The sequence below is a fragment of the Salvelinus fontinalis genome, chromosome 15 (assembly GCF_029448725.1).
Source record: "Salvelinus fontinalis isolate EN_2023a chromosome 15, ASM2944872v1, whole genome shotgun sequence".
Classification (NCBI taxonomy): domain Eukaryota; kingdom Metazoa; phylum Chordata; class Actinopteri; order Salmoniformes; family Salmonidae; genus Salvelinus; species Salvelinus fontinalis.
The window spans coordinates 40,289,594-40,303,282 of NC_074679.1; the positions used below are offsets into that span (position 1 = coordinate 40,289,594).

At 43.9% G+C, this 13,689-nt stretch overlaps 2 protein-coding genes across 3 annotated transcripts in view; both read left to right on the top strand.

Moving 5' to 3' along the window:
* adam19a (ADAM metallopeptidase domain 19a) overlaps positions 1-3,905 on the top strand; it is a 58,555-nt gene extending 54,650 nt beyond the window's left edge. The window contains exons 20-21 of the mRNA XM_055862374.1: positions 578-786; positions 3,707-3,905. Coding sequence (XP_055718349.1) covers positions 578-786; positions 3,707-3,758 — 261 coding nt within the window. The 3' untranslated portion in view covers positions 3,759-3,905. The remainder of the gene's footprint in view (positions 1-577; positions 787-3,706) is intronic.
* Positions 1-13,689, top strand: part of foxn3 (forkhead box N3) — a 261,189-nt gene that overhangs the window by 116,618 nt on the left and 130,882 nt on the right. The window lies entirely within an intron of this gene.

The window sequence follows — 13,689 nt, forward strand, 5'->3', positions numbered from 1 at the left end:
TAGTGGAGGGTCTATTCTCATATTATTAGGAGTGTGTGACACGGTGAAGTGATGTGTTCGTGCTTTGATCATGTTCTAAGGTCTCTCTCTCTTTTTGCCTGTTTCTCTATTCTCCTTTACATTTCTCTCTTGTTCTCTCACTTTTTCTATTTCACTGTTTCTCTCTCTTTTTTTCTCCCACTCTTTCTCCCTCTCTATCTCCCCCTTCTCTCTATCTCTCCCCCTTCTCTCTATCTCTCCCCCTCTCTCTACGAGTCTCTTCTCTCTCTTTCTCCCTCTCTATCTCCCCCTCTCTCTACGAATCTCTTCTCCCTCTCGCTCTCTCCCCCTCTCTCTACGAATCTCTTCTCCCTCTCGCTCTCTCTCCCCCTCTCTACGAATCTCTTCTCTCTCTCTCTCTCTCTCTCTCTCTCTCTCTCTCTCTCTCTCTCTCTCTCTCTCTCTCTCTCTCTCTCTCTCTCTCTCTCTCTCTCTCTCTCTCTCTCTCTCTCTCTCTCTCTCTCTCTCTCTCTCTCTCTCTCTCTCTCTCTCTCTCTCTCTCTCTCTCTCTCTCTCTCTATCTCTCTCTCCTTCTCAGTTGGTGTCAGAGCTACAGCCCAGACACTCCCCCTCTCCACCTCAGAGGCCCCTGCCCCTCAGCCCCGCCAGAGGGGTGGTGTTACCGGTGAGCCCAGCGAGGGTGATTCCTCCCAAACCCTCCAATGGGCTGCTGGTGATGATGCCCCCTGCCGTCGGCCCCAAACCAGTGGGCAAGCTGTCCGTCATCCCTCCTCTCAAAGCACTCAGGTGGGTCCACACATACGAAGGAAGGAAGGAAGAAAGGAAGGCAGGCAGGAAAGAAGGCAGGCAGGAAGGCAATATGTGGCATACTGCAAAAGCAAAGATGATATTATTAGCTCAGGGATTCTAGAAAGCTGTGACCATCCTTGTCTAGCAGGGAAACTTGATTTTTATAGTTGAAAAAAAAGGATTTTGTTTTATTATTTGAGCTTAAAAATTACATTTAGGGAGATGTTATAAGGGAAAGATTTGTTTTTGTAATTTTCAAAATATTTTCAATATCCATGTCGGCTCTGTGCCAGGAAATGCTGTTGTCAAAATCTCCCCAAAAAGTGTTTAAAACTGTAAAAGCTGGCAAAAATAAATATTAACTGATAAAATATATAATGTACTTTTCTTGCAAAAGCCTTCTCTGACTTTAATATTTCTCTTAAAACTGTGAGTTTTTGTCAAATCCATCAGATTTTGTCTAAAATGAATCAGGAATGAGTAGGGTCAACTATACCATAAGGACCCCTTGTTCATGTCTTCATTACATGTAGTACAACAAGACAATGCATGGGGTCCGGAAGTCCGTTTGATAGATTTAAACAAACAATATTGATATCACCATGGTCACAACCATAGCCTGTCAACTCTCCCTGATAGATTCACATAAAATATGGTTCAAATATGCTACTTTTAAATTAGGTCTCAGGTTCATAAAGCAACTGTGGCTAAATTTCTACTTAGTATTGTACTTAAAGTAGATTTTTTTTGTTATTGCAATTTATCAACTCCATAAAACATAAACTTTGTCAGATTTTTTGCGCTGAACAATCTGATGGAATGGTTGTGTTTTTATTGGGGATTTTCAATTGAATCGTTTTTCATATTTTACAAATGTTTTGCGTTTTAACTTAGATTTTTAGAAGTAAAACCATGTACGTTTTAAAGCATTTGTTGTCAACTCCGTCACTGATGGTTAACCATACTATCTATCGTTGTTGTCAATATTCTGAAAACATCTTTTAATCACTGTTCTGCAACATTACAGCATTAAACTATTAAACTATTTAAACTATTTGCTGTTTTAGACTTGTTCGTTTTATAAATATTATTTTATGTTCTGAATCTAGAAAAATTTGCCAACATTTTAATGAAATTAGCCCTGAAGCATTTACATATTTGAATTGTCTAATGTAAGAATGAAAGAATCAAAGGCCTTTAAACACTTGTTTGACAATAAAAACAAAATGCCTTTTATGGTGTCAAACAGAGTCAAACATAAATCCAATTAGTTGCATTTTTTTTTTAACATTTTTTAAATGTATAATTAGGACGTTTTTCCTTTACACGGTAGGATGGCTAAAATATTGGACTATCAAAATATGTATTTTAAATTGTGTTAATATGAAGAAAATGATTGGTGATTTTTTTTCGGGGGGTGATGCCCCCGTCTTTCAAGAGTCCCTGAGCTACATATATATGGAAATGAGCTTATTTCATGCATCACTGTGACTCACATTTCAAACTGTATTCTTCTCATTTATAACCCATTAGAGAGACTGCTGGCTTTGTGGCTAATAGCGATACTTCACTGTGAGCACTGCCATAGATTATAATAAATACACTTTGTTTTTAGCTTCAAATAGTTGTCAAATTTTCCTGCCTCGGCATCAAATAGACTTGATATCGGTCTCCCTGATAAAATTTTAAAAAGTCACTCCAAGACGTTGTTACTCATAAATGAACCATTGTTAACATTGTTGTTCCTGCTTCTTCCAACAAGTCTACAACTATCCCCCCCCCCCATTTTATTATTTCCCATAAAAAGAACAACAAGCCTGTATCGTTGAAACACTATTTTCTCTCCCCTGATTCCTGTATCTCTCCATTTTACACCGTCTTCAACTCAGACAGCAAAGCTGTCATAGCAAGGGGGAGAGGGCAGTGTGTGTGTGTGTGTGTGTGTGTGTGTGTGTGTGTGTGTGTGTGTGTGTGTGTGTGTGTGTGTGTGTGTGTGTGTGTGTGTGTGTGTGTGTGTGTGTGTGTGTGTGTGTGTGTGTGTGTGTGTGTGTGTGTGTGTGTGCGCGCTCACTCTCCTGGTGCTTTATTTAACCTTTATTTAACCTTTATTTAACTGGACAAGTCAGTGAAGAACAAATTCATATTTACAATGACAGCCTACCCCCGGCCAAACCCAGACAGCCAATTGTGTGCTGCCTTATGCGACTCCCAATCACGGCCGGTGGTGATACAGCCTTGAATCGAACCAGGGTCCGTAGTGACGCCTATAACACTAGAGATGCAGTGCCTTAGACCGCAATGCGCCAATCAGGAGCCAGAGATAAGAACCTACAGGAAGTAGAAGTTCATAAGCCACAACTCACATTGCCAAGCACAGATCTCTGTCGGCTATCACCCGGTTTGTCAAAACAATTAATTCTCACTTTATTTTGCTGTTATGTTGGGAATCTGACACGTGGTAAGATGAGGTCAGCACTGTATTTCTTTGCCTAGCCGAGCATCTTTGTCGCCTTATTTATCTGCTATGTTTAAAGCTGCTCACAAAACCCTAGGGTGATGGCTGTTAGGATTTCTGGGTTGTTCTAGGGGTCTGAAGACTGGGCATGTAAAACAAACGTCTCTCTCAACATCACCCCCTTCCTCGTTTCACTCTAAACTCTAGAAGGTCTTTTATTTTAGGGGACAGCCACCACACAACAGGCCTCGGTCTACACTGTGTTAAAACAAGCCTCTGTCTACACTGTGTTAAAACAAGCCTCGGTGTTACAACAAGCCTCTGTCTACACTGTGTTAAAACAAGCCTCTGTCTACACTGTGTTAAAACAAGCCTCGGTGTTACAACAAGCCTCTGTCTACACTGTGTTAAAAGCTACTGTTTCTCTCTTTTTCTTCCTTTGCTTCTCTTTCCTCCTCTCAGACTGGCCCCAGGAGCGAAACCAAACACAGTCTCCTCGCCTTTCCGAAAATGACCCTGGGAGCCGAGCCTTGCCTTGCCGATAGGGGCCTATCAGGCAGCAGCAGTCAGCCTATTTGCACTACAGCGATCTTGTTGGAGGGCTGGTACAACACAGGTGTTGACCAACAGTAATAGCTAGGGGGCAAGGCAGAGGCTGATGGAGGGGTGAGGGGGGGTGAAGGAAGATGAGGGGGGAGAGGAGGAGGATGGTGGAGAGGGAAGGAAGAGGGGGGAAGTGGGAGGGTTTTGAAGAGGAGGGGGGAGGGAAGGAAGGAAGAGGAGGGGGGAGGGAAGGAAGAGGGGGGGAGGGGTAAAGGAAGAAAGAGGGAGAGGGAAGGAAGGAAGAGGAGGGGGAGGGGCTAGAGAGGGAAGAAAGAGGAGGGGAGGGGCTGGAGAGGGAAGGAAGAGGAGGGGGAGGGGCTGGAGAGGGAAGGAAGAGGAGGGGGAGGGGCTGGAGAGGGAAGGAAGAGGAAGGGGGAGGGGCTGGAGAGGGAAGGAAGAGGAGGGGGAGGGGCTTGGAGAGGGAAGGAAGAGGAGGGGGAGGGGGCTGGAGAGGGAAGGAAGAGGAGGGGGAGGGGCTGGAGAGGGAAGGAAGAGGAGGGGGAGGGGCTGGAGAGGGAAGGAAGAGGAGGGGGAGGGGCTGGAGAGGGAAGGAAGAGGAGGGGGAGGGGCTGGAGAGGGAAGGAAGAGGAGGGGGAGGGGCTGGAGAGGGAAGGAAGAGGAGGGGGAGGGGGCTGGAGAGGGAAGGAAAGAGGAGGGGGAGGGGCTGGAGAGGGAAGGAAGAGGAGGGGGAGGGGCCTGGAGAGGGAAGGAAGAGGAGGGGGAGGGGGCTGGAGAGGGAAGGAAGAGGAGGGGGGAGGGGCTGGAGAGGGAAGGAAGAGGAGGGGGAGGGGCTGGAGAGGGAAGGAAGAGGAGGGGGGAGGGGCTGGAGAGGGAAGGAAGAGGAGGGGGAGGGGCTGGAGAGGGAAGGAAGAGGAGGGGGAGGGGCTGGAGAGGGAAGGAAGAGGAGGGGGAGGGGGCTGGAGAGGGAAGGAAGAGGAGGGGGAGGGGCTGGAGAGGGAAGGAAGAGGAGGGGGAGGGGCTGGAGAGGGAAGGAAGAGGAGGGGGAGGGGCTGGAGAGGGAAGGAAGAGGAGGGGGAGGGGGGTACTGGAGTGAACATGGAGGGTCCTGTCGCCTGACTTGAAAATCGTGACTTTTATGACCTCACCCCAACGGCACCGTGACAACGACAAAGATGACGACACGGTTTTGCACGGATGGAAAACCACGCAGACTGAGATGTGCTATTGCTGGGGGTGGTCACATTGCCAAAACCTTGTTTGTTAGTGTTGTCAATACGTTTACGCACCGTGTATAGCGCTAGCTAGCATTTTCTAATTATTGTCGTGTACTTGTCTGTTTACGTTTAGTTTTTGTAACGGTTTGTGTTATGTGCCAAAGAGGACTTTTGAGGCATGTTGTTGATCATTGCAATTTGATTTGAATGTCTCTTGCTGTGTGTATTATTTTCTTACATAAAAAAAATCACCTTTTTACAAAACTGTCTCGTGTTCTTCTTCTTCTCCCTCCATGTCTTTTAAGGTTGAGATCTACATATGTACAGTTGAAGTCGGAAGTTTACATTCACCTTCGCCAAATACATTTCAAATCAGCTTTTCCACAATCCTGACATTTAATCCTAATAAAAATCCCATGTCTTAGGTCAGTTAGGATCATCACTTGATTTTAATAATGTGAAATGTCAGAGTAATAGTAGAGAGAATAATTCATTTCAGCTTTTATTTCTTTCATCACATTCCCAGTGGATCAGAAGTTTACATACACTCAATTAGTATTTGGTAGCATTGCCTTTAAATTGTTTAACTTGCGTCAAATGTTTCAGGTAGCCTTCCACAAGCTTCACACAATAAGTTGGGTGAATTTTGGCCCATTCCTCCTGACAGAGCTGGTGTAACTGAGTCAGGTTTGTAGGCCTCCTTGCTCGCACACGCTTTTTCAGTTCTGCCCACAAATTTTCTATAGGATTGAGGTCAGGGCTTTGTTATGGTCACTCCAATACCTTGACTTTGTTGTCCTTAAGCCATTTTGCCACAACTTTGGAAGTATGCTTGGGGTCACTGTCCATTTGGAAGGCCCATTTGCAACCAAGCTTTAACTTCCTGACTGATGTTTTGAGATGTTGCTTCAATATATCCACATAATGTTCCTCCCTCATGATGCCATCTTTTTTGTGAAATGCACCAGTCCCGCCTGCAGCAAAGCACCCCCAAAACATGATGCTGCCACCCCCGTGCTTCACGGTTGGGATGGTGTTCTTTGGCTTGCAAGCCTCCCCCTTTTTCCTCCAAACATAATGATGGTCATTATGGCCAAACAGTTCTATTTTTGTTTCATGAGACCAGAGGACATTTCTCCAAAAAGTGCGATCTTTGTCCCCATGTGCAGTTGCAAACCGTAGTCTGTCTTTTTATGGCGGTTTTGGAGAAGTCGCTTCTTCCTTGCTGAGCGGCGTTTCAGGTTATGTCGATATAGGACTCGTTTTACTGTGGATATAGATACTTTTGTACCTGTTTCCTCCAGCATCTTCACAAAGGCCTTTGGTGTTGTTCTGGGATTGATTTGCACTTTTCACACCAAAGTACGTTCATCTCTAGGAGACAGAACGCGTCTCCTTCCTGAGCGGTATGATGGCTGCGTGGTCCCATGGTGTTTATACTTGCGTACTATTGTTAGTACAGATGATCGTGGTACCTTCAGGCGTTTGGAAATTGCTCCCAAGGATGAACCAGACTTGTGGAGGTCTACAATTTTTTTCTGAGGTCTTGGCTGATTTCTTTTGATTTTCCCATGATGTCAAGCAAAGAGGCACTTAGTTTGAAGGTAGACCTTGAAATACATCCACAGGTACACCTCCAATTGCCTCAAATGCTGTCAATTAACCTATCTGAAGCTTCTAAAGCTATGACATAATTTTCTGGAATTTTCCAAGCTGTTTAAAGGCACAGTCAACTTAGTGTATATAAACTTTTGACCCACTGGAATTGTGATACAGTGAATTATAAGTGAAATAATTGGTCTGTAAACAACTGTTGGAAAAATTACCGGTGTTATGCACAAAGTATATGTCCTAACCGACTTGCCAAAACTATAGTTTGTTAACAAGAAAATTGTGGAGTGGTTGTAAAACGAGTTTTAATGACTCCAACCTAAGTGTATGTAAACTTCCAACTTCAACTGTATAAATAAACTCAGCAAAAAAAGACACGTCCCTTTTTCAGGACCCTGTCTTTCAAAGATAATTTGTAAAAATCCAATAACTTCACAGATCTTCATTGTAAAGGGTTTAACACTGTTTCCCATGTTTGTTCAATGAACCATAAACAATTAATGAACATGTACCTGTGGATCGGTCGTTAAGACACTTAACAGCTTACAGACGGTAGGCAATTAAGGTCACAGTTATGAAAACTTAGGACACTAGAGAGGCCTTTCTACTGACTCTGAAAAACACCAAAAGAAAGATGCCCAGGGTCCCTGCTCATCTGCATGAACGTGCCTTAGGCATGCTGGAAGGAGGCATGAGGACTGCAGATGTGGCCAGGGCAATAAATGCAATGTTCGTACTGTGAGACGCCTAAGACAGCGCTACAGGGAGACAGGACGGACAGCTGATCATCCTCGCAGTGGCAGATCACGTGTAACAACACCTGCACAGGATCGGTACATCCGAACATCACACCTGCGGGACAGATACAGGGTGGCAACAACAACTGTCTGAGTTACACCAGGAATGCACAATCCCTCCATCAGTGGTCCGACTGTCCGCAATAGGCTGAGAGAGGCTGGACTGAGGGCGTGTAGGCCAGTTGTAAGGCAGGTCCTCACCACACATCACCGGCAACAACGTCGCCTATGGGCACAAACCCACCGTCGCTGGACCAGACAGGACTGGCAAAAAGTGCTCTTCACTGGCGAGTCACGGTTTTGTCTCACCAGGGGTGATTATCGGATTCGCGCTTATCGTCGAAGAAATGAGCATTGCACCGAGACCTGTACTCTGGAGCGGGATCGATTTGGAGGTGGAGGGTCCGTCATGATTTCGGGCGGTGTGTCACAGCATCATTGGACTGAGCTTGTTACCATTGCAGGCAATCTCAACGCTGTGCGTTACAGGGAAGACATCCTCTTTCCTCATGTGGTTCCCTTCCTGCAGGCTCATCCTGACATGACCCTCCAGCGTGACAATGCCACCAGCCATGCTGCTCGTTCTGTGCGTGATTTCCTGCAAGACAGGAATGTCAGTGTTTTGCCATGGCCAGCGAAGAGCCCGGATCTCAATCCCATTGAGCACGTCTGGGACCTGTTGGATCGGAGGGTGAGGACTAGGGCCATTTCCCCCAGAAATGTCTGGGAACTTGCAGGTGCCTTGGTAGAAGAGTGGGGTAACATCTCACAGCAAGAACTGGCAAATCTGGAGAAGTCCATGAGGAGGAGATGCACTGCAGTACTTAATGTAGCAGGTGGCCACACCAGATACTGAAGGTTACTTTTGATTTTGACCCCCCCTTTGTTCAGGTACACATTATTCAATTTCTGTTAGTCACATGTCTGTGGAACTTGTTCAGTTTATGTCTCAGTTGTGGAATCTTGTTATGATCATACAAATATTTACACGTTAAGTTTGCTGAAAATAAACGCAGTTGACAGTGAGAGGACGTTTCTTTTTTTCCTGAGTTCATATATATATACAGTACAGGTCAAAAGTTTGGACACACCTACTCATTCAAGGGTTTCCCCTTTATTTTTTTACTATTTTCTACATTGTAGAATAATAGTTAAGACATCAAAACTAGGAAATAACACATGGAATCATGTAGTAAAATATATTGTATATTTGAGATTCTTCAAAGTAGGCACCCTTTGCCTTGATGACAGCTTTGCATACTCTTGGCATTCTCTCAACCAGCTGAATGAGGTAGTCATCTGGAATGCTTTTCCAACATTCTTGAAGGAGTTCCCACATATGCTGAGCACTTGTTGGCTACTTTTCCTTCACTCTGCGGTCCAACTCATCCCAAACCATCTCAATTGGGTTGAGGTCGGATGATTGTGGAGGCCAGGTCATCTGATGCAACACTCCATCGCTCTCCTTCTTGGTCAAATAGCCCTTACACATCCTGGATGTGTGTTTTGGGTCATTGTCCTGTTTAAAAACACATGATAGTCCCACTAAGCGCAAACCAGATGGGAAGGTGTATCGCAGCAGAATGCTGTGGTAGCCATGCTGGTTAAGTGTGCCTTGAATTCTAAATAAATCACTGACAGTGTCACCAGCAAAGCATCCCCACGCCTCCTCCATGCTTCACGGTGGGAACCACACATGCCGAGATCATGTGTGAGTGTTCATGTGTGTGTAATGTGTATGTGTGTTTGTGTTGTGAGTGTGCGTAGGGTCAGTGGAAGACAGAGTCAGTGTAGATAGTTTGTGTACCATTATTTGACTATTTAGCAGTCTGGCTATTTAGCAGTCTGGCTATTTAGCAGTCTGACTATTTAGCAGTCTGACTATTTAGCAGTCTGGCTATTTAGCAGTCTGGCTATTTAGCAGTCTGACTATTTAGCAGTCTGGCTATTTAGCAGTCTGGCTATTTAGCAGTCTGGCTATTTAGCAGTCTGACTATTTAGCAGTCTGGCTATTTAGCAGTCTGGCTATTTAGCAGTCTGGCTATTTAGCAGTCTGGCTATTTAACAGTCTGACTATTTAGCAGTCTGGCTATTTAGCAGTCTGGCTATTTAGCAGTCTGACTATTTAGCAGTCTGGCTATTTAGCAGTCTGACTATTTAGCAGTCTGACTATTTAGCAGTCTGGCTATTTAGCAGTCTGGCTATTTAGCAGTCTGACTATTTAGCAGTCTGGCTATTTAGCAGTCTGGCTATTTAGCAGTCTGGCTATTTAGCAGTCTGACTATTTAGCAGTCTGGCTATTTAGCAGTCTGACTATTTAGCAGTCTGGCTATTTAGCAGTCTGGCTATTTAGCAGTCTGACTATTTAGCAGTCTGGCTATTTAGCAGTCTGACTATTTAGCAGTCTGGCTATTTAGCAGTCTGGCTATTTAGCAGTCTGACTATTTAGCAGTCTGACTATTTAGCAGTCTGGCTATTTAGCAGTCTGGCTATTTAGCAGTCTGGCTATTTAGCAGTCTGGCTATTTAGCAGTCTGACTATTTAGCAGTCTGGCTATTTAGCAGTCTGACTATTTAGCAGTCTGGCTATTTAGCAGTCTGGCTATTTAGCAGTCTGGCTATTTAGCAGTCTGACTATTTAGCAGTCTGGCTATTTAGCAGTCTGACTATTTAGCAGTCTGGCTATTTAGCAGTCTGGCTATTTAGCAGTCTGGCTATTTAGCAGTCTGACTATTTAGCAGTCTGACTATTTAGCAGTCTGGCTATTTAGCAGTCTGGCTATTTAGCAGTCTGACTATTTAGCAGTCTGACTATTTAGCAGTCTGACTATTTAGCAGTCTGGCTATTTAGCAGTCTGACTATTTAGCAGTCTGGCTATTTAGCAGTCTGGCTATTTAGCAGTCTGGCTATTTAGCAGTCTGGCTATTTAGCAGTCTGGCTATTTAGCAGTCTGACTATTTAGCAGTCTGACTATTTAGCAGTCTGACTATTTAGCAGTCTGGCTATTTAGCAGTCTGGCTATTTAGCAGTCTGACTATTTAGCAGTCTGACTATTTAGCAGTCTGACTATTTAGCAGTCTGGCTATTTAGCAGTCTGGCTATTTAGCAGTCTGACTATTTAGCAGTCTGACTATTTAGCAGTCTGGCTATTTAGCAGTCTGGCTATTTAGCAGTCTGGCTATTTAGCAGTCTGACTATTTAGCAGTCTGGCTATTTAGCAGTCTGACTATTTAGCAGTCTGGCTATTTAGCAGTCTGACTATTTAGCAGTCTGACTATTTAGCAGTCTGACTATTTAGCAGTCTGACTATTTAGCAGTCTGGCTATTTAGCAGTCTGGCTATTTAGCAGTCTGGCTATTTAGCAGTCTGGCTATTTAGCAGTCTGACTATTTAGCAGTCTGGCTATTTAGCAGTCTGACTATTTAGCAGTCTGACTATTTAGCAGTCTGACTATTTAGCAGTCTGGCTATTTAGCAGTCTGACTATTTAGCAGTCTGGCTATTTAGCAGTCTGGCTATTTAGCAGTCTGACTATTTAGCAGTCTGGCTATTTAGCAGTCTGGCTATTTAGCAGTCTGGCTATTTAGCAGTCTGACTATTTAGCAGTCTGACTATTTAGCAGTCTGGCTATTTAGCAGTCTGGCTATTTAACAGTCTTATGGCTTAGGGGTAGAAGCTGTCTCGGAGCCTGTTGGTCCGAGAGCCGATGCTCTGGTACCGTTTGTCGAACGGTAGCAGAGTGAACATTCTATGGCTTGGGTGGCTGGAGTTTTTGGCATTTTTGGGGTCTTCCTCTGACACCGCCTGATATAGAGGTGCTGGATGGCAGGGAGCTCAACCCCAGTGATGGGCTGTCCACACCACCCTCTGTAGCGGTTTACGGCCAAGGGCGGTGCATTTGCCATACCAAGCGGTGATGGAGTCAGTCAAGATGCTCTCGATGGTGCAGCTGTAGAACCTTTTGAGAATCCGAGGGTCCGTGCCAGATCTTTTCAGCGTCCTGAGGTGGAAGAGGCTCTGCCATGCCCTCTTCACTTGTCAGCTACCAAGGCAAAGGAACATTTAGAACAAACGGCTGGGTATAGATGTAGAATAAAAGAACATCACAACAGCGTCTCTGGCAACCCTAGATTTGTGTTGTGACTTTATCTCATAGAAGGATTAAAGAGAATTAATAAATTAATCAAAATAAATTTTTTTTATTAAAACATGTCAATCATTATTTGAATTTGTTGGCAACCCGTTGTATAAAAGTGACAATGTCCTTGAAGCCAGTGTTTTGGAGGACTTCGTCTCGGGCCTAACAACACACATGCCAATATATCCTCCAAACACTGGCTTCTCGGGCATTATCACTTAAACAATGACCTCCAAGGTCTCCCACTCCACTACTGTCAGACAATAATGGCCTCTATTGGACAGCACCTGCATTTCCACGTTATTCCTTCTGACACTAAATCGTATTTTTAACTGGTTCCTACCCTGAACTACTGAATTACTGTATTAAAGGCCCAGTGCAGTCAAACACGTGATTTTCCTGTATTTTATATACATCTCCACACCATGAGGTTGGAATAATACTGTGAAATTGTGAAAATGAGAATAATGCCATTTTAGTGTAAGATCTATTTGACCAACAAAAAAAACGACTGGAATTTCAGCCTGTTTCAGTGCGATGGAGTTTTAGCTTTCCATGCTGACATCACCATCCGGTAAATTTCTTAAAAAACCAATAAGAAAGACAGTTCCAAACCTCTCTGCCAATAACAGCTAACTTTCAGTTTTTCCCCCTCCCCATTCAGACTACTCCCAGACAGTCCTAACTAAATTCTTGCTTGAGAAATTGATTTTTGCTTAGAAGCTTTTTTTTGTTACTTTTTGACCGTTTTAATTGAAAACAATCACAGTAAGGTACTTAATTGTTACCCAGAAACAATTTGATATTGAGATCAAAATGGCTGCATTGGACCTTTAAGATCATAAGCACCAGCTGTCAGAGCAGCTCACAGATCACTGCACCTGTACATAGCACATCTATAAAATAGCCCAAACAACTACCCCTTCCCCTACTGTATTTATTTATTTTTGCTCCTTTGCACCCCAGTATTTCTACTTTGCACACTCATCTACTGTCAAATCTACCATTCCAGTGTTTTAATTGCTATATTTTATTTACTTTGCCACCATGGCCTATTTATTGCCTTTACATTTAGCAGACGTCATTTAGCAGACGTCATTTAGCAGACGCTCTTATCCAGAGCGACTTACAAATTGGAAAGTTCATACATATTCATCCTGGTCCCCCCGTGGGAATTGAACCCTGGTCCCCCCATGGGAATTGAACCCACAACCCTGGCGTTGCAAGCGCCATGCTCTACCAACTGAGCCACACGGGACCTTTACCTCCCTTATCTCACCTCATTTGCTCACATTGTATATAGACTTATTTTTCTACTGTATTATTGACTGAATGTTTGTTTTACTCCATGTGTACCTCTGTGTTGTTGTATGTGTCAAACTGCTTTGCTTTATCTTGGCCAGGTCGCAGTTGTAAATGAGAACTTGTTCTCAACTTGCCTACCTGGTTAAATAAAGGTGAAATAAAATAAAAAATGATCATATTCATGGTGGCTAGTCTGGTTTTATTCACCAGAAGTGGCCAAAATGGGGGTTATTACTATGACCTGACCTAAAATGGTCAAATCTGTTGACATTTGATCAGTGGTGTAAAGTACTTAAATAAAAAGTACTTTAAAGTACTACTTAAGTCGTTTTTTGTGGTATCTGTACTTTACTATTTATATTTTTGACAACTTCTACTTTTACTTCAATGGATTCCGTAAAGAAAATTATGTATTTTTTTTACTCCATATGTTTTCCCTGACACCAAAAGTACTCGTTATATTTCGAATGCTTAGCAGGACAGAAAAATGGTCCAATTCACACTTATTACAAAAATTATATAATTTAATCAAGAGTTATAAATAATGCACTTATCAAGAGAACATCCCTGGTCATCCCTACTGCCTCTGATCTGGTGGACTCACTAAACAGAGAACATCCCTGGTCATCCCTACTGCCTCTGATCTGGTGGACTCACTAAACAGAGAACATCCCTGGTCATCCCTACTGCCTCTGATCTGGTGGACTCACTAAACAGAGAACATCCCTGGTCATCCCTACTGCCTCTGATCTGGTGGACTCACTAAACAGAGAACATTCCTGGTCATCCCTACTGCCTCTGATCTGGAGGACTCACAA